General features: G+C 42.9%; 1 protein-coding gene across 6 annotated transcripts in view; it reads left to right on the top strand.

The window, feature by feature from the left end:
- creb5b (cAMP responsive element binding protein 5b) overlaps positions 1–25,210 on the top strand; it is a 37,876-nt gene that overhangs the window by 9,723 nt on the left and 2,943 nt on the right. For 2 of the 6 annotated variants that reach the window (XM_085422740.1, XM_085422745.1), the window contains exons 6-10: positions 9,140–9,266; positions 10,542–10,652; positions 22,173–22,502; positions 23,749–23,976; positions 24,190–24,298. In XM_085422740.1, coding sequence (XP_085278866.1) covers positions 9,140–9,266; positions 10,542–10,652; positions 22,173–22,502; positions 23,749–23,976; positions 24,190–24,298 — 905 coding nt within the window. Of the gene's footprint in view, positions 1–9,139; positions 9,267–10,541; positions 10,653–22,172; positions 22,503–23,748; positions 23,977–24,189; positions 24,299–24,547 lie in introns of all 6 variants that reach the window. The other 4 variants (XM_085422747.1, XM_085422746.1, XM_085422743.1 and 1 more) reach the window with 4 other exon arrangements.

Genomic DNA, 25,210 nt, shown 5'->3' with positions numbered 1-25,210 from the left:
TGGCAGCTGCCTTAGAGCTCTGCTTCTCTGGAACCTTTGCAGATAGAGAAACCATATTAATTACAATGTGTGTGGGTTGCTTCTTTGTGCTTATTACTTGTATATGCACACTGTACGTAATGATTGGGGTATTGCATTGGGTATTGATTGCATAAATTTTGCCAACTCTTGCAGGGCTGTCATCTCTTTGAGTGAAACGTCTTTCCCTCTGCTGCAGTTCTGTCTTAATACGTCAGTGACATAACGGTTATAGGAAACGCACACAAACATTTATGCACCTTTTTTCCCACATGAGGACTCTCCACTGACCTCATTCATTCCTTGTGCTTTAACTTCAGCCACCTTCAAATCTGTGCCAGGGCTTTGTTACTGTAAACCAGGCCTGTGGCAAACTTGTTAGACATTGAGATGGCTCAGAGTTAGGCCAGCCCTGTGTTGAGGCTGTCTTGTGTAGATTTACAGCTTCGGGAGCTAGTGAATATTGGATGGGAGGCCCATCACTAAGTCTGACTGACACCCCATCAGGCTCTTTGTTGAGGACAGGGATGGAATTTCAACCCCTTGGAGGAGCAGCAATCACTGCCAGTAACAGAGACGTTGTCAGGCCTGCTTCACCTGACTTTACCTGTCATTGTAAACTCTTTACCTGACTCACCACTTCACTTCGCAGCCCTTTCTGACCACAGAGCCCTTACCGGTTTGTTGAGAGAGCTGTGTTATTGTTTATTGTCGTAAAATCGCATCACTCAAAATTCAGAGACGGTATGCCATGTGGTGGTGGTTGCCAGCCACAGAACTGCACCAAGTTGCCAGCTGCAGTGATCTGTCACACATGATCTGAGGCAACCTCTGAGCAGCAATTGTATGGTCTAAAGTTGCAGATGCGTCACTTGTTTACGAGGATGGCGGAATCCTGAAACATGAATAGGATGGGAATATTCACACAAGAGAAAACTGATCTGGAAATGTTCACATCAGCAGGAAAATGGGCTGAGGAAACCCCTCCACTGAAAAGCAGAACTTCCACAGGAAGCCATTAGGGCTCACCAAAGCCTCTGTGCACAGGGTCTCTCCACAGGAACTTCCTACATAGAGACCATGCTGGACACTTCACAGACTGGTGTACTCAGTCCAACACAGTCCAGATATTAGCCTGTTAATTCATGAGAATTGTAGGCTTCAATATGTTTTGATTTACTGTGCTTTTGTGAACAAGGTCATCATGTAAAACTAGAAGCACAGTTAGGTTCCCGCTATGTAAATCTTTGTGTTTAATTTGAACCATAATAACCTAAGAGACTATTAAAAAATGGTTATCCTTGTCACGACTGGTAAAGGTTGTGTATCTGATCATTGCAGGTCTATAAATCTTTTAGTATCAACACACTTTATGGGGCTCTGTGGTAAATATGTCTCTAAATGAGACAAAATCACCAAACAAAATCAGTTTAATCTCACTTCCATCTGCTTCTTCATTTTGTTCCTCTGCTCTGCTGAGTGCACAGCATGAGCATCCAATGAATTAGGATAACAAGTCATTTTCATTGCTCCACAATGTTTACTAAAGAGCTTTGAGGCTTGGAATCAATTAGGATTGGCTTTCCTCAAGTCCATTTACTTTAGGATTGAGCTGGGCCTGCAGCTGTGAAACCTGAGGACCTCTCTCGCTCTCGCTTTTTCTCTCCTTCCCTCAGCTCTGAGTCCTTAAAGGAGGTCTTGGGGGAGCTGCACTGACACAAACCAGTGTTAAAACCAGGCATAAGAAACAGCCAGCAGATCTTAATGTCACGGCTATCATTATCATGCAAAGTGAAGCGGTGTCCAACTGTTCTGAATGCTCTCTGCTTTTCAGTTACAAACATCTGGTGCTGAGTTATGTCAGAGTTAAATGTGTTGGACATTACTAGTCAACCATGTGAGATACAACATTCTGTGAAAACCTCAGCCTTTTCACTTGTAAGTGGAGCTTGCTGGGTGGATGGGTGTGGGCACAAGGCATTAAAAAATGACATTCTTCTATTTTGGCTGCACAAAGGAATTCAGCCTGATTGTTTCCATTACATAGCACAATCAACCTGAATGCATCTGGGCTACGTGAATACAGTACAGATGTGGCAGATTTCATCATCAGTTGCCGATAATTTGATAGTTAAGTACTGCTTTCAACTATTATTTTTTTTTTGTTAAATGTACAGTACAGATGTCTAAACCTACTAAAGTGTTAAAGACAATATTTGAACTTATGAGATGCAGCCCTCAAAACCACTAACTGCTGATGTCAGGCAGTGTTGGTTTTTCACCATTTAACCAAAAGGTTTTTCAATTTACCTTCAATAATGAAAATAGAACTTTGTCTCATTTTGTTTTTGTACAAATGTGACAATAACCACATTAACTTTAAAGCAGCTCTTTCTATGCGGAGAGTCTATTCGCTTTTCTAGATTGTGGATTTATCTTTAAACCTATACATCTATCATTTGCGGTGTCCCACCCTGGGCGTACTGTGTGCAACTTGTAAGTTTGGCTGTCACATTGTGCACAGGTTTGAAGGAAGTCAATTTGTGGTTGTGTTTCCCATGCTGCTTTAAATGCACAATATTTTTCACACCTTCAGCACCCTTCTACTTGTGGTCCTTGTCTTTGCCTTTAAGGGAAGTAGCAGAAATAGATGTTGGTCTTCATGCCTTCTTAACAGCAAGGTTTCATGCAAAGTGTAGAGTGATATTAACTTCCTGTGTTTTTGCAAAGAGATTTGCTAGTGTGCTGATTGATCATGAAGAACCACTGGGTAGAAGATTTGGTTTTAATAGACTGAATTGTAGCAGTTCAATTTATTAAAATGTATAAGTGTCTGTGACAAAGTACATTTGCATTTCTATTTGATTGCGAAAGCTTGCGATCATCCTGTTAATCCACGATCATTGTCAGATATTATAGCTAGTGAGCACTTATTGAGAACAGATGTTCACGTCTAAACACAATGTGTACATGCTCTTTTACATACAGTGTAATCTGATACTCACTACTTCATCAATTGTTTAAAATAGCACCGCTGACCTACTATACTGAATTAATATTGATACAGTGGTGCCGATAGGTGGTTCATGATACACACTGCATATCGTATAGATTGCATAATAACTCTTTCCATGCCTGTAATAACCCAGTGGTGCTGCCTTCTAAGTGCACTGCACTGGTGCATGAGCATAGAGAGAAAGGATGTTATGGGCTGTTTATGGATAAAGTTTGACCTCATGAACTTTACAATTTAAACAAGATGTCTTTTATTATTGTTTATGATTAGATTGCATTCACAAAGTTGTGATAAGGAGGGAGGTCCGTCCTGCGTATACGAGTGTGTGACCTCTACAGAAAGCTTAAGTTGCCCCCGTGCTCGAACTTGTTAGTTCTCCGCAAAAAAAAGTGGCTATTGGCTCCGAATAAATTGTAGAGCTAATCCAAATAGAAAGGAAGGAGGTAGACAGAAGAGAAAACTGGTAAGCACGGTACAGACGAATAAAGCTCAAACTATGTAATCAATTAAAAAAATAGTGAAAAGACAAAAAGAAAGAGAGAGAAAGCAGGATGTACATCTGACCTGAATTAAGATGAGCTCATTGTGTACTGCACTGGGTTTAATAGTGCGTTTTTAGAGGAACGCCCAGACTCTGTTCCCTCTCATTCCAGCGGGTCTGTGTCATCCCTGCCCTGGGGCCACCACACATGCAGGCTCCTGCACAAGCAACTCACACACAGGGATGTGCCTCAGAGCTCTGGGGAGCACAGGGATCACAATGTAGGGAAGTGTGGAAAAGAGGGATCAGAGGTGGACAGAGTAGGGGAAGAATGGGATCAGAGGTGGATGGAGGAGCGGAAGAAGGTATTAGGAGGTATAGATGGCGGAGAGGAAATGACAGATCCTGGGGGTAAAGGAGAGAGAGTGAAGAGTGGCATCAGATGGTGAGGACATGGATTTTGCTGGATGGTGTGTACAGAATTAGAGGAAAAGATAGAAGCATGAAGAACATGGCATCAGAACAACGTGGGTGTGGGAAAAATGTATGGAGATTCTGAAAGAGAAGGGAAGATGGAAAGCTGAATGAGAGATGAGACTGACAGAAGACAGGAATCAGGTGGCAGGGTGACAGGAGCCTAGGTTGGCTTTACAGCAGAGACATAAACATGTTAATAAATAGTGAAGTTTTAGTAGATGAAAAGGGAAAAAGATGAAGTATCTCTGAAAGTGAAAGGGTCTGTTTATGCCAAATGTTACAGCACCAGTCAGGTGCTGCTGACAGATCCCAGGGTAGCTTGTGACAAGATGACTCATTAGCTGCTGAAGAGTTTTTCCGATTCACCGCTGATATGAATGCACTGACATGCTTTCGTTAAAATGAAAGCCAACCCATCTTTGCTTTCCTCAGCCAAGAGCATCTGATGATTCAAAACAGTATCATATTTGGTGAATAAATACCGCAACACTTATACTAATTTGCTCCAGAGTGTCACTCCCCACCATTCCTAAACTGTGCTTTGGCATGCCTTAACTCAGCTTGAGGCACCCTAATGTGAGGACACCCCAGCCCAGATCCATTCCAGTGAAGCACCCTCCCAGCATCCATCCCTTCTCTAGAGCGCTAATAAAAGTCAGCCTGTGTCGTAACCCATTATAGCTGATTTATTTGATCAGATTCGTATTATTTCCTCAGTCCAAACCCCATGGCACTCTCCTCCCACCAGTGATTAAAGGCAGTAAATCAGGGGCAGGTCCTGTGTAGTGTTTACTCAGAGAGCCAGGCAGCTGCAAGCTGTTTGAGGCCCTTGTTTCTCCTGGTATTTACCTCCGTTCCCATGGTGACTGCACCACCATCTCCCAAACGTCTGGAACTTGGCCCTAGGCTGTTTTGGTTACGTTCAAAAGTTTTTAGCTGCTGTGTCTACCCAGAGCTTGCAGTGACTTCACCCAGCGAGGAGTGAGTACAGTGATGCTGGACTGAGTTGAGGAGGGAAAGAGAGGGAAAAGTGAGAGGAGGATGGGAGGGAGGGACAAAATCTGGGGGTAGGCAGGCACAGGGTGGGGGGAGGGCGAAAAACCAAGAGCATTACATCATTGCTGGAGCCGAGTCAGAAAGGGAAGGATATGAGTCAGTGGACTCTCTCTCTCTCTCTCTCTCTGTTGGATGGCAGCCAACCCCCTTGTGTATAAGTCCCCAGTACTTGAGTTGGAGTTGGGACTGTTGGGATTGGGACAGTAAAGCACAGTGTGTCTACAAAATTTGTAGATTACACACAGTAGATCAGGGGGACGTGGGTTTAGGCGTGGACACCATGAGGGGTCCGTGGTGGAAAGAAATATCATAATGATGTGGACAATTAGAAATAAGAGAGCACAAGAAAAAGTAAAAAAGGCATAAAGAGGGATGAAAGTCTACTAATGATGTCATGGTGGAGTGAAGATGGGTGGGTTTGGGCGGCGGCGGTTCTTGGGCGGGGATTGTGGAGGAGAGCTGGGCTGAGAGCGAAGCACTCAGTAATGTGAGAGCGCAGGGTCAGAACTGCAGAGTGTCTACCTGCTCTCCCCTGGGGCCCACAGCCCAGGCTATTATCAGTCCCCTCAGTGGAGCCGAGCCTGTCATTATTCACTCACACACACACACACACACACACACACACACACACACACACACACACACACACATGCATATGTTCACACGCAGCTTAATGCAAAAGTCACACACTCACATATGCACTTATTCACATATAAACACTTTGAGCAGGAGGATGTAAATACACAAAGCAGGAGGGAGCATGAAATATAGAAAGTTTCTTGTTTAACTCTTTATACTGTATTTGATTAGTGCCTTACTGACGGTGTACGATGGTGCTATATTAAAATGCATTATTTTGTAGAGTATAGTATTTATCAGAGTGAAAAAAAGAATAAATGGTTTAGTCTGTAAAACGCACAGGAAAAGGAAAGAGTGACACAATACTACATATTAAGAGTTCATCAGAAGCAGGAAATCTTTCATTTTAAGTTGCTGGAAAAAGCTAGAAAAACAAGTTCAGCCCTTTTTCAGAACTGTTGCTGAGGCGCTTTACAGTGTGGTTCTGACACTGTAATGCATAAGAAAAGTTGCCATTGTGTTCACTTCAACAAGTAAGTTATATTTGTTTCTTCTAGATTTTTGGATTCACCGTTAGTGACTTTTTGCCAGCTGTCTGAAATGTCTTTATTTATCAGCAGAGTCAGCACAAAGCTCGGGTTAATCCCTTGAGGAAGTGCTGTCAGATGTTAGTGTTGTTTTTTTCTTCCCAGTGGACAAGCAGGTTGTGTTTTGGTGAATGTGGTCGTGATGGACAGAGCGTTCGTCTAACAGACAGGTACAGAAGTTACGGTCTTCAAAAGGAGCCTTTATTCTCTGTGTCACAGAGCCTGTGTGTCTGCGTGTTTTTTTTAATGTTGTTGTTTATTATGTGGCTGCCAGGATTAAGGATGAAGTATGACTGAAATAGGGCTAATTAATAAAAAAATAAACGTATAAAGCTTATCCTTCTTACAAAATACTGTTTGTTTAAATTAGTAGAATAGCACACATGATACATGTGGGAAACGAAAGCAAATACTGTGACAGTTTTAGAACAAAAATACTTTAAATGAGCCAGTTTTGTTTAGCTAATTGACACATCATAATGAGATACAGACGTGCTTCAAGTTAGCATTCGTTTTTACTTCAGTGTGTTGCAAAAATCTGTTGAGAAAACTTCAGTCTGCGTCTGAATGAAAAATCGAGTCATCACGTAGTTATGAAAAAATGATGTAGTCTTCATCTACATAATCAACAGCATGTACCAGCATGCGACTGTTCATCCTTCTGAATGCTGGCAAAGTCTAAACACTGAGGGAAACTGTTGATGCAGCTACACTGCATACCTCATTGTACTTTCATGAGTTTTCCCATGTGGAAATGTTTGAATTCGCTGTGTTGCTCAGATGTCATACGCGCTGTTAAATGAGTGTGATTGTGATAAATTGGGATGTTATACTGGCATGACACATCGTCAGGATGGTAATAGTCCTGTGTGTGTGTGCAGCAATCTAAAATGTCTGGAGCATAAATGCACATATTTAGGTCTGGAAAAATACAGGTATTTATTCAGGTGGTGGAACGTTTGCCCTGTTACCCCCCCCTCCATTAGGCCATCACTCCTTCACCACTCACTATTACCGTAATCCAGGCTGTGATGTGGTGAATTGATTATGTTAACCCGTTGAACACAACTAACCTAAATGCTTCTTGTTTGCTTGGAGGAAATGGAGCTTAAATAGCTGGTGAGTGGCAGCGCTGATTGTGGCGATACAGATAACTGGAGATTTATTGATTCTTCTGATGCAAGTTGTTGAAGAATCGTGCGGTGAATGCTGCTTTTAGATGTGAGGATTGAATAATTGCTGCATTCATGTGGGTGTTGCAGCACCTTGCAGCTGGGAATTGTTGTTCTTAGAAGCAGGGATTTGGTGACAGTTGTATAAATGATGTCACCGAGCGCAGATGTATTGGTCTGGGTATTTGTATGGCCAAGGCCTTGAGCCAGTGACTGAGACAGGACTGCTGTCAATAGTTTAAGCTTAGCCTGGGCCCTCTGTACATGTGATTTATTGATGTGGCCGTGAGTGTGGATAAGCCCGTTGGTCCGCCCGCTCTTGTGGTCACTGAAAGAGATTTTCCCCACAGGGCTTCCATTGCTTTAGCAGTTTCTAAATATGATTCTCATCATGCTCATCTCATGTGGTTGTTATGACAAATATTAGTCATTTATCATCACCAAAATCATTATTCATCCATTGTTTTTGGATATACTTTACAAAAGTAAAGTATATCCAAAAACTCATGAGATGATTGAAGTGCAGCATGCGCACAGGCTCACTAATGTTTTTTTTGGGGGGGGGGTGGTTCTGTTCTGAGTTTGTGGCTGTAGAAAGAAGAGCAAACTAAAAAAGAACGAGCTTGCGGAAAGCATTTTCTCTCAAAATGTTAAATTTACTTTAAAGTGTACGAATAGATTTCCTTAGCCGCCCCACTTTGTAGAATTACGATAATACAATAGTTTTTTTTTTTAGCGTGCGCGCTTTCAGCTCAGGGCTTTCCGAGAACATGGGGCAGCAGCCAACTTGCATGTTTGGAAAGTGATTACACTTTTAACCAGAAATACGAAAAATGAAAGCAATTCATTGCATTCAGAGACTCTGAATCTTTTGATATAAGCACCAACATTTCTCTCAGTATCTATGACAGAATCAGCCCCTTTAGTCTAAAAGGAAACACTTGATGAAGTTTTTTCTTTATTATTGTCAACGGAGCCACAGACCCTTAGTTTTTATAAGCACATCAGTGCGTCACATCAGGTGACAGCAAAATACCTAATCCTCTAAACTGCGATTGACAGAAGTCCCCTATATTTTTTATATTATTATCATGTTATGAAGTAATGTAATATATAATGTAATATATAGTAATATTCGTGCTCTGTTTTTGATGTTCCTGTCTTCAGAGTGAATGAGCTTCAAACCAGAGAGCTAGAATTGAGTATAAAAGTTAGACATGATCACCAACTATATCAGTGGGTAATCAAATTCCCTTTAGCAACTGTAGTTTTTAAACATACAGTTTTTAAACTCACAAAGGTGACTTAAGCTAAGCTTGTCGTGCATTTTTTCACTTGCCTTCTTTCATGCCTTTGTATATTATAGTAATAATTTATTTCAGCACTTAATTTGTAGGAAATATAAAAACAGTGAGTCATTTATATCACACTATAATGTATAATACAATTATTCATACTCTGAAAGTACAGAAAGATAAAATTAACTGAGAATTAAACTTTTTTGTGTGTGTAAAAAAAAAAGAAGAAATTAGTAAATGTCCATTAATATACTAAAAAGGGATGTTACACTATATTATCACTTCTTTCTTTAATATATGCTTATACATTAATTTTGTGCTTATTAGGACACGTTAAAAACTAGCGCTAAATTTCATGCTGGATTTGGTGCTGGTGTATGAAACAACAAAGAATAATATTCTTAGATTGTGTGTAGCAGGACAAACCCTTAAGTTCCTTGTCTGTGTCCTTTTAGGCCCGTCCCCGGCTCGCTGTCCTCACTACTGCACCTACGAAACAGACAGAGGCAGCCTCTGCCAGCCTCCATGCCTGGAACTCTGCCAGACCCGACCATGCCCGGCTCCTCTGCTGTGTTGATGCCTGTGAGTACCACAACAGATTACAGAGCATATTCACTTACAGCGGCGCTCACGCATGCAGAAGTAGACTCGTTTACTCCTGTGATGACAGTGCACTGTACATTCAGACTGAACATAAGCTGTGTTGGTGTTGCTGTGCAGTTTCGACTCTTCCTGCAGAAATGAATGGTTTTTTCCTGTGAGTTCAAAATGTAAATTTTCACTACAATTAAGCCAACTAAATTCAGAACAATCACATTGTGTAACAGGAAATGATAACAACATAGCAAAAGGCCCTCGTATCAGGATTGCAATGATACAACATATGTTCCGTTTGTAACATAAGACGGCTCAGTTTTATGGTGTGGAAAAATCCTTCCCATGTTTATTAAATTAAGGGCTAAGCGATTTTTGGGAAGATTGACGGTTCAGGAAAGGGGTGCACGTTTGGGTGATATTTTTACACAAAACACACTTACTGCAATTAAGATTGTGTGTCAGGTTCTAGACCCAAATCTCTGTGGACCAGGGGAAGGGGAGGGCAAGGAAAAGGTCCAGCCAGGGGTGGGGGTGAGAGGGCCCATGCCTCATGGAGAGCACCGCAAACTTCACCAAAACTTCAGCAGCTAAGAGGCCGCAACACCTTACACGCACACATGCATGTAGATGTTCAAGCAAACATATCTTCTTTCCTGTTTGCACCACACGGTGAACACGGGTCACCTTTCACCACATGTCATGTGAATTCTTCACATTCAGGTCTCAGCTATGACACATAACGACCAGACTAGAATCAATCAGAGACAGGTAGTGAGCGCATACACACAAAGACAGATGGTTAGAAATTTGTAGAGCTAACTAACCTATGTCCTTATTGAAACATCCTGCAACTAGACGACTTTGATGTTAGTCTGACAGATACTCACCAAACTGCTGTTAGAAACTCTCTCACACACACACACACACACCCCAGTTGCCCAGCTTCCTGTGTTAAGTCCCTGCATGCTGGCTTCCTGTTTTGGGTCAGCTCCAGTTATCATCACACAGAGCTGTGCACAGGGCAGCCTGTCATGTGAAATCAGGCTCTCATGCGTTCTCATCTCATGCTCCATAACCTCAAAGGATAGGTCTCACACTTAAAATGCTTAAAGGTTTTTGGTGCATACCTGTGAGAAAGCAGTGATTGCATCTCTGAAAAATCACCACTCTTAGCATAAATAGTACAGCATGATTGATATGTGTTTAAATAAAGCCCTGTTTACACTTGCGTGATTGTTATTGTATTGTTGTAATCTTCAGATGGAGAGACAAATGTCCATGGGCTCCAATATGATGGGCATGCAAAGCCCCGCCCACAGCAGCTCCTGCTCCTCCACTCACATTCCCTCCATGCACTCAGAGGCCAAACTGGTGAGTATATGCAAGCATTCACATGCATACATACACTTTTATGCCTGCACACACACACAAACACACACACAAGCTGAAAAGTGTTGCAACCTTCTTTTCCACTGGGCTCTGCCAGCAAGGCTGCACTCTTAGGCCTGTGTGGATTTCATCATTTGGTGTGTAATCAAAGCTGTGTCTGAACCTGCCAGTGCAGCACCGGAGACTCTGGCTGGAATAAAGGGCCCTTTATGTGGTTGTGGCTCGGCTGCCCACCAACTGCCTGATGTATATCTTAATGTACAGAACATGTTCTGTAGGTCCTGCAACTTGTTAGCACTAGTTTAACACAGCAGGGAAAAAAATCAAATGACCTCATCCTTTCACAAAGCATTTAGTTGTAGAAGTTGGAATAATATGTAGGCACAGGTTTTGAGAGTCAAAGAAGGACTGGCAGAAGAAAAAGCTCAAAAAGAAAAGATTCTTTGCACTGTTCTTGATTTTGAATGCCAGTACTGCTGCAACACTGGTTCATGACAGCGCACCTCTGATTAATGAAAAATAGCTAAAAAGTTACATTTAAGGTGACATGAATTGATTAATGCTGTAGCAACGTGACCAACTGCCAACCTTTGTTTTAAAAATAAATAACTGGAGTGTCATGACATGGATATCGAGAAAAAAGAAATTATAAACCATAATGAAAAGAGTTGGCTGCTCTTTGTGTTTGGAAAGGTTCATAGATAGCTGGGTTTACTGGAGAGAAACATCCTGGAGAGGCAAAGACACACACATAGACAGAGAGAGAGGGAGAGAGAGAGGGGTAGCAGAGGTCATTAGAAGAGTTATTGGTCTGATAGAGGAGAGCGGGAGCAGTCCCAGGGCATTTAATTCTCCCTCTTCCTCCCGTTCTCTCAAGATTGATCGCCTTTGTAGTCTTTTGAATCTCTTCAACTGTTCCTATGGTAACACACTAGGGTAACACAATATTAGTGTATTAGGCTTATCTCTCCCCTGGCCATCATCCAGACATGTCTTACTCTTTTTTTTTCTCTTCCTATCTGTGTAATTGAATTGTAAATGCTCTGTTAGGCCTCCTATAAACATATGCAGTCACTAAATGGCTGCAGGCCCCCTAACCATGCAACTTTCTGGTTAGTTGGCCATTCGGGCACGAGGCACAGCAACCCAATGTGTATCAATTGAGATTCTGCTCCCTGATGTCTGAACACAACTGATGGAATTTTGTGATTGTGGACAGAAAGTGAGAGACTAATTGTGTTATCCGGGTGCGATCTCCAGCGTGGGTTTCATAAGCATAGACGGGGTCTCTAATGTCTCCAATATCCTCGCCCGGGCCTGGTCGATAAATACGGCCTCGCTATCGGATAACTGGGCCATGATCAGGCCCATGTGTCCCCTGCGACGATCTCAATCCGGCTCTAATCGCATTACCCTGACCATGTTGACTTTCCGCCAATGGGAAATCTTCGCACTGTAACCCCACACCTCGGAGGAACGGATCTGGATGCACTCTTTGTGCTCAACGTTTACATTGTGAGAGCAGAAGAGGGGATTGAGTGGGACTTTGATAGACATGAAGGAAACGGACAGACAGGCAGAATAGGCAATAGAATTAAAAGGCGAGAAGCAATATTGATATACTGCAAGATCAAACAATGAATAAGAAGGGAGAAAATAGAAGACTTCTTAGGGAAAAGTAGAACCAGTTTCCTTTGTCTTTTCATGTTTGTGCATGCATGTATGGCCATATGGGTGAGCTTGCTGCTGTTTGATATTTTGTGGTAACTGGAGGCATCGGTAGCAGGATTATCCCTCCCCTGTCAGAGAAAGCATGCCCTGAGCCTGGGCTAATGAAGGCTAATTGATTTTGTGGTGGGCCAGAGCAGTAGGGAGGCCTGTCTCTGGTGTAAATAGTTAATGAGCCAAAGGACTGCTGTGGCCCCTTGGGGACTCATATCTTGCTCTAAGCTCTCTGTTTGTGCTCTCTGGGCTAAAGACTGTATCTGCATCAGTGCCCATCTTTGTTCTTCTGATTTTCTACTTAAGTGCCATCATTTAAGTGGTATAGCAAAGCTTGATGGTGGAATAATTGATATGTTTTTTTTTCTTAATGCTTTTAGTTTGTTGCCTGGGAGGGTTGCTGGGATTGGAATGTTTTATTAGTTTTAGCTCAAGTGTTTTTTTCCCCCTTCTTGTTGTGAGGGACTGGGTGCTCTTGGTGCCGGGTGTGGTTGAATTCTGCTCTGTTGTGGTCTGGGGAATTGAATAGTGAGTGTTGTGTGCTGGAGCTTGTGGGATAGTTGACCCTCGCAGCGTGGAGGAAACGCAGTACAGAGGAGGCCAAGTTCCACAGCATGCTGGCCAAAGCATTACATCACCACTCCTTACGAGCGCACGCACACACACATATATGCACTGCGTGTGGACCAGCACTGTGTCATCTTGCTTGTACAAATAGCTGCAAAATCATGCACACACGTGCACCCACACATGCATGTACAGGCAGCCAAGACTACTTGAAAAACGACTGACAGATGAGATGCACACACAGAATACATGCATGCCTATAAAGGAAAACTGTAAAACATTTCTGAATACTTGTACTGTTTTCTACTCCCCACACCTACACCCCCAACCCACCCCAACCCTCACACACCACAGACCCCCTATGCTTAAATTTTGATATTTTTGTTCATGCAATGAAAGGTAATTGCTATCATTTTTCATCTGTAACAAGAAAAACCCAAACAAGCCCTTATCAAATTTCCCCTAAAAACAAACTCGAGTCTATGAATGCCCGCTGTGGCGCATGGCTCATGTCAGTGGCACTGTTTTCAGCATGGTGCACTTTGGCATTGTTTTATTGTGTCTTTTAACTGAGTCCCATGCTTTCCACACATCCTGACTGCTTGCTAATTTCAGAAAGAGGGGCCTTGAAAGGGCTTTGTGCTGGTGTATGAAAATGTTTTATTTATTATCTCCCAATTATCTATTGTTTATATTGTTACTAAGGACAATAAATTTGTCACTAAGCATCGGGCTAGGTGCTGAGATTTTTATGTGGTAAACAATACTATATGTTCTTTCACTGCAGCCTGCTTGGCTGTGGAGCTGGCACTAGATTGGTGGATGACATAATTCCTGGCATGCTCTAAATATGCTCCTTTTTACTTGAAGGGGGGGAGGGGGGGCAAGCAGTGCTTCTCTTAAAGGAACATTTCATAGCACACAGGAGGGCCAATAATCAAAGTATTCCACGTGCACTGATGTTGAGTTTTCATTTCACTTGCACAAACCTTGCTGTTAGTTCTTCAGGGTAACTCTTTCGTACATGTTCACTGTTTAGCGAAACGCTTGATCTTTAATCCTGATAATCCAAATACTAGTTGCAATTCAGTAACTGCACTGCACTGCACCTATTTTGCTCACAAATTCCAAAAAAGTGAGGCAGCTGCAGATGTTACAGTTTTCATCTCTGCCATGTCATGATTGATGAAATGATTACCTTAGTATAAAATCATTTGTAAGCAGTTAAACCATTAGCATAAACTGTAACCCTGTTATGTGTTCCATTCATTTTCTTTCACCATAGTAGGGGAGCACCTCTGGCAAATTCTCTTGTTGTGAGGAGGAGCAGTACACACAATGAGAGTCTAACTACAGGTTTTGTAAGCAACATCTGTATGAATGGTGGCATTGTCGGGGTATGATGTCACTGAGCAGAGACGCTGAGCTAAGAGCACAGCTGAATCTGCAGACTGCTTGCGTTAACTCTAGCTTGTATGTACATTGTGTGTGTTTGTATGCATGGTCATGATTGTGTGTGTAAATGCCTCTTTTTTCACTGCACTTGGCACCCCGTCTGGTACTCATTGTCCTTGGAGCCAAAACACATCTGTGGACAAAGTGGGCTAAAACAAACCATGAAGTCAGAGTTTGCATATGGTTTGTGATACAGATCAGTTATATGCATATGTGTGGTTAGTTAAGTAAACGTGGAAGATGTGCAGTCAACTAGTGACAGGGTACAAAGGACACATAGAGAGAAGGTTAAATATTTTGGATGCAGCAGAAGTTTATATGACTAGTGGTGGTGGTGGTGGTGGGGGGTTCTACAGAGATGAGTCCTTTTAGCAGCGTAGAGTGTGACGCAAGAGCTGCTGGATCAGTGCAACTGCCACATAAACCAGAAAGGAACTTCTGCTTCAGTGCGACTAAAATTGTACTTAGATAGATAGATGAATCATCAAAAACCTCACGACACCACAATTTATCACCTTTTTCAACTATAAAATATGCCTGCCAACATCTGTTTACAGAAAATCCAGAAGAAAACATGTTAGATAAAAGTTATAAATTGATTTCCATTCCACTGAATAAACCCAGCCAGAATTTTGGTTCCCAGGATTCTCTGTTGGATGTACTTTCAGCTGAGCCGATTTAACAAAAGTTTGCTCGGCCAACATTATCTCAGATTGGTGGTGAATTAGATGAGCCCTCTTGTTAACAGTATTTTGATAGTGTTTTAATGTCCCTGTAAAATCGCCATGGAAAATATTGGGATACTACGCTATGAGTGAGAACTCAACAAAACAACTCTATGTTTATATATATGTGTGTGCGTGCATGTGATTGTGTTATTGTAAGATTATATTTAGAAAACTCATATTCACATTTGAATAGTGAGTGAGCGTGGCAGGAGGAATGAGTAATGTGTTAGTTGATGAGATTTCCTTCCCATTCTGTACCATCGGTTAGTTAGAAAACGATTTAAAGGACAAGTTCATGAAATTTACGTTTCATGTCTATTAGTTTATCGGTCTTTTAAGGACTTTACACAGTGGTGTCTGTGAGTGTATTAATTTTATTTATTTTTTTATTAAATAGCACTTTTTAAAATCAGAGAGCTTGACTATAAGAATAGAGACAAATTACAGCAGAAGCACGTGCACAGTTACAACAAAACAAAACTTTGAAATAAAAGATTTTACCTGATAATTCAAGCACAAATCCACTTTGTAAATACAAAGGGTCTTGAGCTTTGATATAGAACACAACCCCCAAAATTTGCTGACCTGATTCTTAGGGAACAGATCCACAGTTTGGGATCCTTTCTGTTTTCAAGGTACAGCCGTACTGACGCATATTCATCTTACAACGTGCATGCATCCATACTTTTACCACTTTATAACCATTAACAGATACTTTTGGAAATGCAGCTGATCAAGTTTTAGGTTAAAAACTCTCATTACAAAACAGTGACAGAGAGTTTGTTTTCTGATTGTCATTAAAATGGAAAAAACCCCACATTATAGTTCTGCTCATATACCTTTGCGTCGGTACACATTTGTCATCACCATAGTTTTCTCTGATGATGGATAGCGCTCAAAGCATCACTTGCTTTGAGACAACAGCTGATCTATGATTTCTGCTGCCATGGCTGTTTTATACTAATGTGTTATATTTCGCTTCACTTCCACTTCATTGTGGGGCCAATCAAAATAAATGCATTAAAAAAATAAAAATCTATTTTTATACTTTTTTCATTTCTGTTTGTCTGTTTTTGTGTTGTTGTGTTTTCTAGAAATAGCTGACCTTTTGCTTCATTTTTACCCCAGCGCTCATGTGACCAGTGTATGTGAATGGTGATATATGTGTAACTGTAAATGGAAAGTATTGTTGAAAATGTGCTAAAGTGCTTGCCTGGGCAAAGGATTGGTGTGAAAGCTTGTGCAAGGTACTACTAGTATGATTGAGGGGCTGTAGGGGGCCTAGCAGGAGTAAAACATGTTCCTGGCTCATAATACACTCTGAAGCAAGATCAGCAAGCTTTATGGAAGAGGAGGAAACTTCTGAGTAGTTTTGTGTGTGTGTGTGATTGTGCGCTTCTATGTTGGGTTGAGTTTTCGTGACAAGAGTGGCGTTGGTGGCACAGAGTGTCGCATCTGTTTGTCTTTGGATGACTGCTTGTTTTTTTTAGGTGTGCTGATGGGTGGTGTATGTGAAGGCCATTTGGTTATGGTTCAGGGCCTATGAATGGGAAGGGACACAAGCAGAGCCAAGCTTGGGTAAACCAGCTGCCATCAACACTGCGTGATCCAGACCGGACTGGTCCAGCCACCATTAGCACTCCTGGAGCCTGAGCAAAAAAAACAAGACACTCACACCAAAATAACTTTAACAATGCTGAGGAGGTGATCTGAATCAGACAAGTTCGTGCTTCATGTTTTCAACAATTACTTCTTGGAAATTTTGGCATGTCGAAACACAAGTGGCTTCTCACACCTGTGGGTGTATTGACAGTGCGGGTAAAGAGGGGCTATTTATTATCAGAGAACAAGAACCAAAACTCAAACCATTAATAAAAAAAAAGCTATTGTGAAAGATTTGTAACGGCCAAAATACACTAACATTAGAGATCTGATATTTTAAACATCTTTCAAACTACATTTGATTCCACTTACGTTTATCGACACAATGACTCGTGATGCCTCTTTTAATCCCACAACTTAAGAGTATGTAAGTGTTTAGCATTGTATTCATGCTCTGTCTGTCTCTCTCACTCAGGGGCATTGTCTGTATTCAAGATTGTGACAGTGGGTGTAGTGATAACCATGTAGGCTGCACTCGAGCAGGGCTTTACAAGAGAGGGAACAGTGGGGATATGCAGACTGGAGTCAGAGGCCCATCCATTAACTTGACAGGCTGCAGAAGCTGCCAAGAGTATGAGCGCATGCTTTGGAGCACACTTCTCAGTGGGCGTGTGTCTTGCTGCACCCATACTGCCACGGTTCCTCCGAGCACCACCGGAACGTCTGGCCCTGGCTGAACAGTCAGTCTATGTCCATCTCCATGTCTGTGTCTGGAACCACAGGGAAGCTCTGATCAGCTTGGCCCAGAACCTGAGAGAGGAGAGAGGGGGCGATATTACAGCCCAGCACTCCCATCAGACTGTCTGCCTCACTGTTCCCTGAGGAAATCAGTTTAACAGTCCCCAGCTCTTGGCAAGCAGAGGGAGAGGGGGTGGAGGAAAAGGCAAGAGGTGTGTGTGTGTGTGTGTGTGTGTGTGTGTGTGTGTGTGTGTGTGTGTGTGTGTGTGTGTGTGTGTGTGTGTGTGTGTGTGTGAGAGAGAGAGAGAGAAACAGAAAGAGGAGAGAGAGAGAGGGGGTGGTAGATGTTACTGCCTCTCTGGGTGAGAGGGAAATCTAATAAAATTGAACTAATGGGGGTATGGGCTTTTTAGGGGACAGAGAGTGGGTTTGTAGACAGGCACTGGTGGGTAGTGCTGGCGGTGGAGATGAGGAGGATGGAACAGGATCCGTGGAGTGCTTGGCAAAGCAGCAGAGCCAAACTCCTGCTTTCAGCTGCAGATGGTGAACCCGGGTCGGGTTTAGAGTGCAAGGTAGGGGGGCCGAGGCATATATAAAATACTCCCGGAAAGTTACAGCTTTGATATATTATGCAATTAGAAATGCTGTGTGCTTACTCACGATCACTGTGCTTGCCTGATGTTAACAAAGAAGCTGACAGTGAGAGACAGAAGCTTTAATGTTTCTCTGCGGACCCTTAAATGTGAAGCGAAAGAGCACCATTTGAATCTTTGATCTTTTTGCAGTTGAACTGTGACTCCACAGACTGATCAAATCTTTCAAACCTACTGTGAGGCGCCAGAGGGCCACAGGTCCCCTGATAGTACAATGCTCCACTTTTAAGGGGAATAAAAGTGCTCACCCTGACCTTGCTAGGTTTGATTTACCCATCCTTAGGCAGGCGTGGTCTCTTCCCTTTGTACCTGCTTCATGATCATGGTTTCTCCTCCCAGGGTTAATAGACATGAAGTCATCTGGTGAGCAGAAACCTGAGTGTGTTCTCAGGATGTGCCCAGAGCACTCACAGGGACATCACTCAAAGCCCCTGTGTCAGAGAGGACACAGCCATTAATAAATATCATTAATGGATGATCACCTGGTATCCCTGAAACCACATAAATGAGAGAGGCCTAAAAAAAGGAGAGGGAGTGGAGAGGTCAGGGGGCAAAGGTCTGAGAGGAGATAGCTCCCCTCTGGGCAAAAGATGGCTGAATCAGGGATGGTGGAAAATCAATAGCACTGCTACTTTCAGTATACTGTCAGAATGCGTGTATTTATGCTGCTACTATATAAAAATTATTGTGAAGGAAGCTGACCACTTTCTAATGGTGTCACGGAGACTTCATTTTCCTGTTGCAACTTGGCAGCAGGGCAGACGGTGGTAGAACAGGATGCATACCGTCCCATCTTTGAGCGCTCTGCACAGCCGCAAGCTAACACCTGCACTGATTTAATGACTGTTTTCTGTGGCAGCCATGTTGCTGCAGGAGAAATGTATATGTTTGTGTGTGTGTCATTAGAGTAAAATGCACATGGTGGTTAAGTTCTTGTGCTTAGCACAGTCTGGGGAAATACAACCATGTGTTAAAGAGTCATTAAGGGGCTGATGAAGGTGTTTGAGAATCACAGCCTGCTCATCATCACTCTGCTAACGTCCCTTAGTTGCGTCACTGTGGTTCTGGATACAAAGACTTAAGTTTTGGCTGAGCTGGGTTTAACTGAGCTGTGTCTCGACTTCAGATGCAGGAGAGGTAGACACTTGTACAGAGCTAGCTTCAGGAATAGGGTTATATCACGGTAAGGGTTTTCTCTTTTAACTGTGTCCTTTTCTTTAAACCTATCAGTTTAAGGTGGTGCATTTATATATTCATACTGCCTATTTAAAGAGCTGGATTTTCCATTATTCATCATGTAAGTGGGAAGGTCCTGCCAGCTAATCCAGTCAAAGAGAGTGGTTTAATTTCTATGCGTGTACTAAAAATTTAAGTTGTATGTTGTCAAGATGTTTCTGTAGTTCTTTGATTGATTTTGTTATGTGTAATAGCTATGCTGTCTCTGTTGAACTGTATTATATTAACTTGTGTTGCATTACATTCAGTTACTTTTGTACTTTGTTGTGTATATAACCATCGCCACTAAGGCTTGTGCATCGGCCCCTTGGCTCTTTGACCTGCAGTCCCTCTGTACTTTGACACTCGCAGGCCGCTTTGAATGCAGGCTAATTGAATTAATATACAGATAGTGCCAGCTGGACAGCTCGCTGAGACGCTGACAAATGACTAAATGCTGTTTCAGGCTAATGGTGTGTGGGGAAGAGACACTGGAATCCATCTAATCTCTTCCCACCTCTAGTCTTTGTCTCTCTTAATACTCCCCTTCACCATTTATGCTCTCTGTCTTCCACCTGGCGTCCTCCCTTTCTAGAAGGGAGTTTCAGTGACACCAAAAGAGCATCTTACCGGCCATCAGCTTACTAAACGTCTTATAGAGACTACAAAGGTAGACATGCTGCCAGCAAACTCCTCTGGCTTTTATTCATTTAGGTGATTCCCTGCTTGAGTGGCAGGAGCTTGCCAGACCTTGATTGGTTTTCTCTTGCACAAAAGGCGTGGGTCTCACCTCTCTGGTTCATACTGATCGACTGCAGGCTGCAGGGAAGGTGCTCAGTGAGAGCTGTCAAACTCAGAATTCATCCTGTGATGTACAGAAGATGTCCTTGTCAACACTGGTGACTATGATTGATCTGTAAGCACTTTAAATCCCTTTTCTGTTTCAGCTGCATGTCAATTAGCTGTCGTGTTTTAAGATGTTATTTCCAGATAGCTACCCTTTGCAGATTGTAACTATTTGTAGTGTTTGTAGTTTATATTGCCAGTGTGTGAATGGGTGAATGACTGAATGTAGTGTAAAGTGCTTTGGGGTCCTATGGACTAGAAAAGCGCTATACAAATGCAGGCCATTTACCATTTTACCATTTATAGTGTGTTAAAGAAAGTCAGAGACTTCTCAGTGCATCAGTAAGACTCAGTGTGACTATGATGCCGCTGACAGCTGCAGGCTTGAAGACACTCGCTGTGTGTAGACTGTGGTATTTTAACCCATGTCTCTCTGGTCACAAAAAGGAAGGGTTGTGGCCCCTGAGAACAATTCTTAGAGGTTTTGGTGAAGGCCGTTAGTGGGGTTAGGGTGTGATTATATTGGTTTACGATGTGTTATCTATGACATTAGAAGTGTAGAAGTTTAAAATAACATTCATAGTGAGGTACAACAGATAAAATCTCGCGCTTCCAGAAAAGTACCTGCTTCAAAGTGTCAGGCATACCTTTCTGTGACAAACAGAAACTATAGTCAACTAAAACTGGCTCGACAAGGTCATAAATTCACTGTGCCGGTTTCATGTGCAATTCTCTGCATCCCACACTGTCCGTAGAAAAGACAACTAACTCCAAACGCACACACACACACACACACACACACACACACACACACACACACACACACACACACACACACACACACACATATAATGTGTAAATATGGTAAAACACAGTCACTTTTTTTGTTCCCAATCTTCTAAAATGATTTATTGGACTGTGCTGCCTTACTACTTGTAAAAAGCTTTCCACTCATAGACAGTGTGAGCGGGAAGTGAAGGGATGGTGTTGTGCTCTGCTTATGTCCTAGCATTGTGATCCAGACCAGCTGGATGCCATTCCCTATGGGAATCATGAATGTGAAGGTTGTTAAAAGATATGGAGCCTTGGACTTACTGACAGCAGCTGGGAGAAGGGGGAAGGGAGCAGAGAGGAAAAAGAGAATACTGGGAAAGGGAAAAGAAAACGTGGAATTCACAACAGTAGCCTTAGACACAATGTCTTTCTTTTCATTTTTGCTGCTAACTTTTTACTAAACATGTCTCAGGAGATCAACTGTAAAAGGAATAATTAATTTCCATGTATTTTAGTGTTAGTGTTTTAGTGTAAAAAGGTTCTTCATTAAATAAGGTTTTGCAACCTGTTAAAAGCTATTAAACTGTAAATATGTCATGCATTTTTTATTTATGTCTAGGTTTGTGCTGGGTTTTTGCGCTTGCGGTCGTCTTTATGCGGTGCCCAGAAAAACACACTCTAGTGGAGAGGTGTATTTGGTAAACATGAGGAACACAAGTGCACTTTTAGTGTGCTTCTCTCTGGTTCTCATCTCAGACTGCTCAGAGACACCGTCTCAGTCAGTGCTAAGTAGACCACACAGTTAAAGCAACAAACCTGTTGCTGGGTCAACAGTAAGGGAGCGTTCTGAGGTCTCACACCTTACCGGCGATCTCATCTCACCAGCAGAAATGCACAAACAAACACACGTGCTCCATAAGAGAGAGAGAGAGGGGCTGTTGTGAATATGAAGAGCAGGGACCGGTGGGATGCAGTCATGAAAGGTAAAGAGCAAGAATGACAGGACTGAAGGAGAGATGAAGGACAGCCTAAGTGGCTTTGACTTGTCCTGCTGACATGTGGATTTATGAAGCCATTTGTCACGTCGTAGTCTGCGCTTAATCATCACACTGATGGAGGCGAATATGTACAAACATAATGACGAAATACTCCCAGAGATTTATATTAAATGTTGTCTTTGGTGTCCACTTTGTCTCCTTTAGAGGCTAAAGGCTGCACTTTCACACCACCCCGGTGCCATCGCAAACGGCAACATGAACTCCATGGGCCACATGATGGAGATGATGTCATCACGGCAGGACCAAGGCGCTCACCATCACATGCACTCGCACTCGCACCCGCACCAGCACCTGCAAGCCCCTCCGCACGCATACCAGCACCACGGACACCACCACCACAACCAGGGCCACGCTCAGGGTGGACACCATCACCCGCAGGGACACAATCCCCATCACAACTCCCACAACCCCCATCTTCATCCTGGGCACCCACATCAGACATCACCGCACCCTCCGATGCACTCTGCTTCACAGGTAAGCAAATCGTCTCCCCGAGAGAGCTGAGAAGCTTTTAGGCAGCCCAAAGGCAAAGCCACAAGTTCAATAACACATTAACTACACTGCATATTAAAATCACTCACACAGCTAGAAGTCAGCGTGTATGCAGCATGACTAAAACAAGCCAGTCCTTTGGAAGGCTTTTGAGTAGTTTTGAAGTCAGCTATTAGTGGTTTAGTATAGAAGCATGGCTAAAATGATGCTTAGAATTCACAGCGAGTGAGTGGATGAACGCATTTTCCCTTGCTGCATCCTTAATAGCGAGTTTCCTGGCACCCGGCGCAAAAGTATTTTTTCCTTTTTGTTTGGTCAGCTACAGGTCAGTGTTGGATGCCTGCCATGGAGAGAAGGGGTCACGAAGAGTTCAGAAACGGTTACAAAAGGATGTTCAGGACTGTCTTTTGAAAACTTTGCTCCACTGCACCAACCACTTGCAATTATGTAGTCACGGCATGCTTCAAGCGCAGAAGAAGTTTTACAAACCAGAGGAACAGATAGCCTTGGCTTATAGTTCTGGGACGTCTTATCTGTGAATATACCTGTTTCAGTATTAACTGACAGTATTGCTCACGGCATTAAAAAAAGAGGCATTTTGTCCTTGCGTTCTTTGAAGCCTTTTTGCAGCACAGAGTGCCACATCATGAAGTGCATTTCACTATATGTTTTAAATGTACCATTAAAGCTTTAAAACAACATTGTCTGTGTGTGCAGCCGCCATTAAAGTGGCGTGCATTTTCCATGCTTCTCATAAAAATGTAATGTTTTGAAGACTGAAAACACTTGACCTAGCCAAGTATATGTCAAGATTTGTCAGTGCATAGAAATGGGCCTTTTGACTGCGTCTGGTGGTGTTAGTCTGAGTGGAAGTGGGCGTTGGAAAACTGCCTCCTGACACCTCTTTAACAAGGTGGGCAAGCTAGTGAATCAGCCCAGTCAGTTAGTCAGTCATTCACTCCTGACACCCACAGCCCAGCTTCTTAAGGCGGTACAAGCAGATGTTGTTTTTGGGGAAGTTGCCAGACATAAAATACCTGCAGGAAGTAATGTATATATTGTTGTTTAGAGGCAGGAGGCTCTGAGGCAGCATAGCGGCTGCAGCAGACAGCTGACTGGCTGCTTTCCAGCTGTGTCAGGATGCTTACATATGTGGTCGGATCGTGGCAGGCAGGCGCTGCCCCATCGGGGACGTCAGTAATGTTAATGCCATTTTCCCGTGATTCAGATGTCACCTGCAACCCAGCAGATGCAGCCCACGCAGACGTTGCAGTCTCCGCCACCCAGTGGTGGACGGCGCAGACGAGTAGTGGACGAGGACCCGGATGAACGTCGGCGAAAGTTTCTGGAGCGAAACAGAGCGGCTGCAACAAGATGCAGACAGAAGCGAAAAGTTTGGGTGATGTCATTAGAGAAGAAGGCAGAGGAGCTCACACAGACCAACATGCAGCTTCAGGTAAAAACCAAAAAAATCAAAAAACACCTTTAGAGCCTCTAAATCTATGTACAGTAACAACTGCAACTCAGGGCCATCACCATGGATTTTGATTTGTTTATATTGGGTAATATGACCTGGGTATTTTACTGTTTGTTTTTAGGTAGTTAAGGATGGAGAGTTGCCAAGAAATGTTGATTCGCTGAAATCTGAAAATATTTTTCTTTTTCTCAGAATGAAGTCACAATGCTAAAGAACGAGGTGACACAGCTCAAGCAGCTTCTCCTCACACACAAGGACTGTCCCATCACCACTATGCAGAAAGAGTCCCAAGGTTACCTCAGTGAGTAGCTTAAACATAAACACACTCACACACCTTTAACTGTGTGCCTTAGCTCTGCGGTGGAAAGGAATAAACCCTACAGACACAAGTCTGATGGACACACAGTAACTGGCAAGGCTTTTCGTTCCAGTGTGCTGGTATCCAGCTCCCACGCTCGCTGCAGGACTCTTCCTTTGACATATGGGTGTTGCACACTCTGGTAGCTGGCTGTCTGAATCCCTTTTGAGACTTATTTTTTCCATCTCACAGCAGCTCTGTGCACAGAAGCAGCCGTGCCTCAACGTGAGAAAGACATCACAGTCTGCACGTTGACATCACAGCCCTAATGGATGCCTGGGATCTCACTGATTTTTGGACTGTGCTTCAGCTCAGCCGTACATGACATCAGAGCCCCACCCTTTGATACGGATTCGAGTGACATTTCCATGTAATTAGGATAAGTCACCTCCCTGTGCAGCTTTAGGAAAATAAGGCTCACGTCCCCCCTTGGCTGAATGGCTCTTTTGTACAAGAGAAAGCCAACTCCCAGCCTGGGCTGGAATGACTTTCATCGATGAGTCTAACTGGTGTAAAGATGTCACCTACAATGTGTCCAAAATCCATCAGGCGTATTTACGGAGTGGAATGATTCACGTTTCCATTTTTGTGTTATCCATTATCGTCTATTTTGAGATGGAGGATGAGACATTTGGTGTAACCTTAGGTTGTCACATGTTTGAAATAAATGCTCTTCTGCTAATAAAGATTTTTTTTGTAATATAATGAGAGATCCTGTGTTTATTTTGCTAGATTTTACCATTATGCATACTTTATGTATCCCTGTGTGCAGCTCCTCGGTTCTATCTTTTGTACTTGCACTCACACATGCGTGCTTTACGCATCACTTCTATCTTCAGTGATGTCTCTGCTTTC

The sequence above is a fragment of the Rhamphochromis longiceps genome, linkage group LG11 (genome assembly GCF_057381845.1).
Source record: "Rhamphochromis longiceps isolate RC_006_pf linkage group LG11, R_longiceps_female_GT1.1, whole genome shotgun sequence".
NCBI lineage: Eukaryota > Metazoa > Chordata > Actinopteri > Cichliformes > Cichlidae > Rhamphochromis > Rhamphochromis longiceps.
The sequence above is the reverse complement of the archived record's forward strand: the minus strand, read 5'-3'. Positions and strand labels throughout refer to the sequence as shown.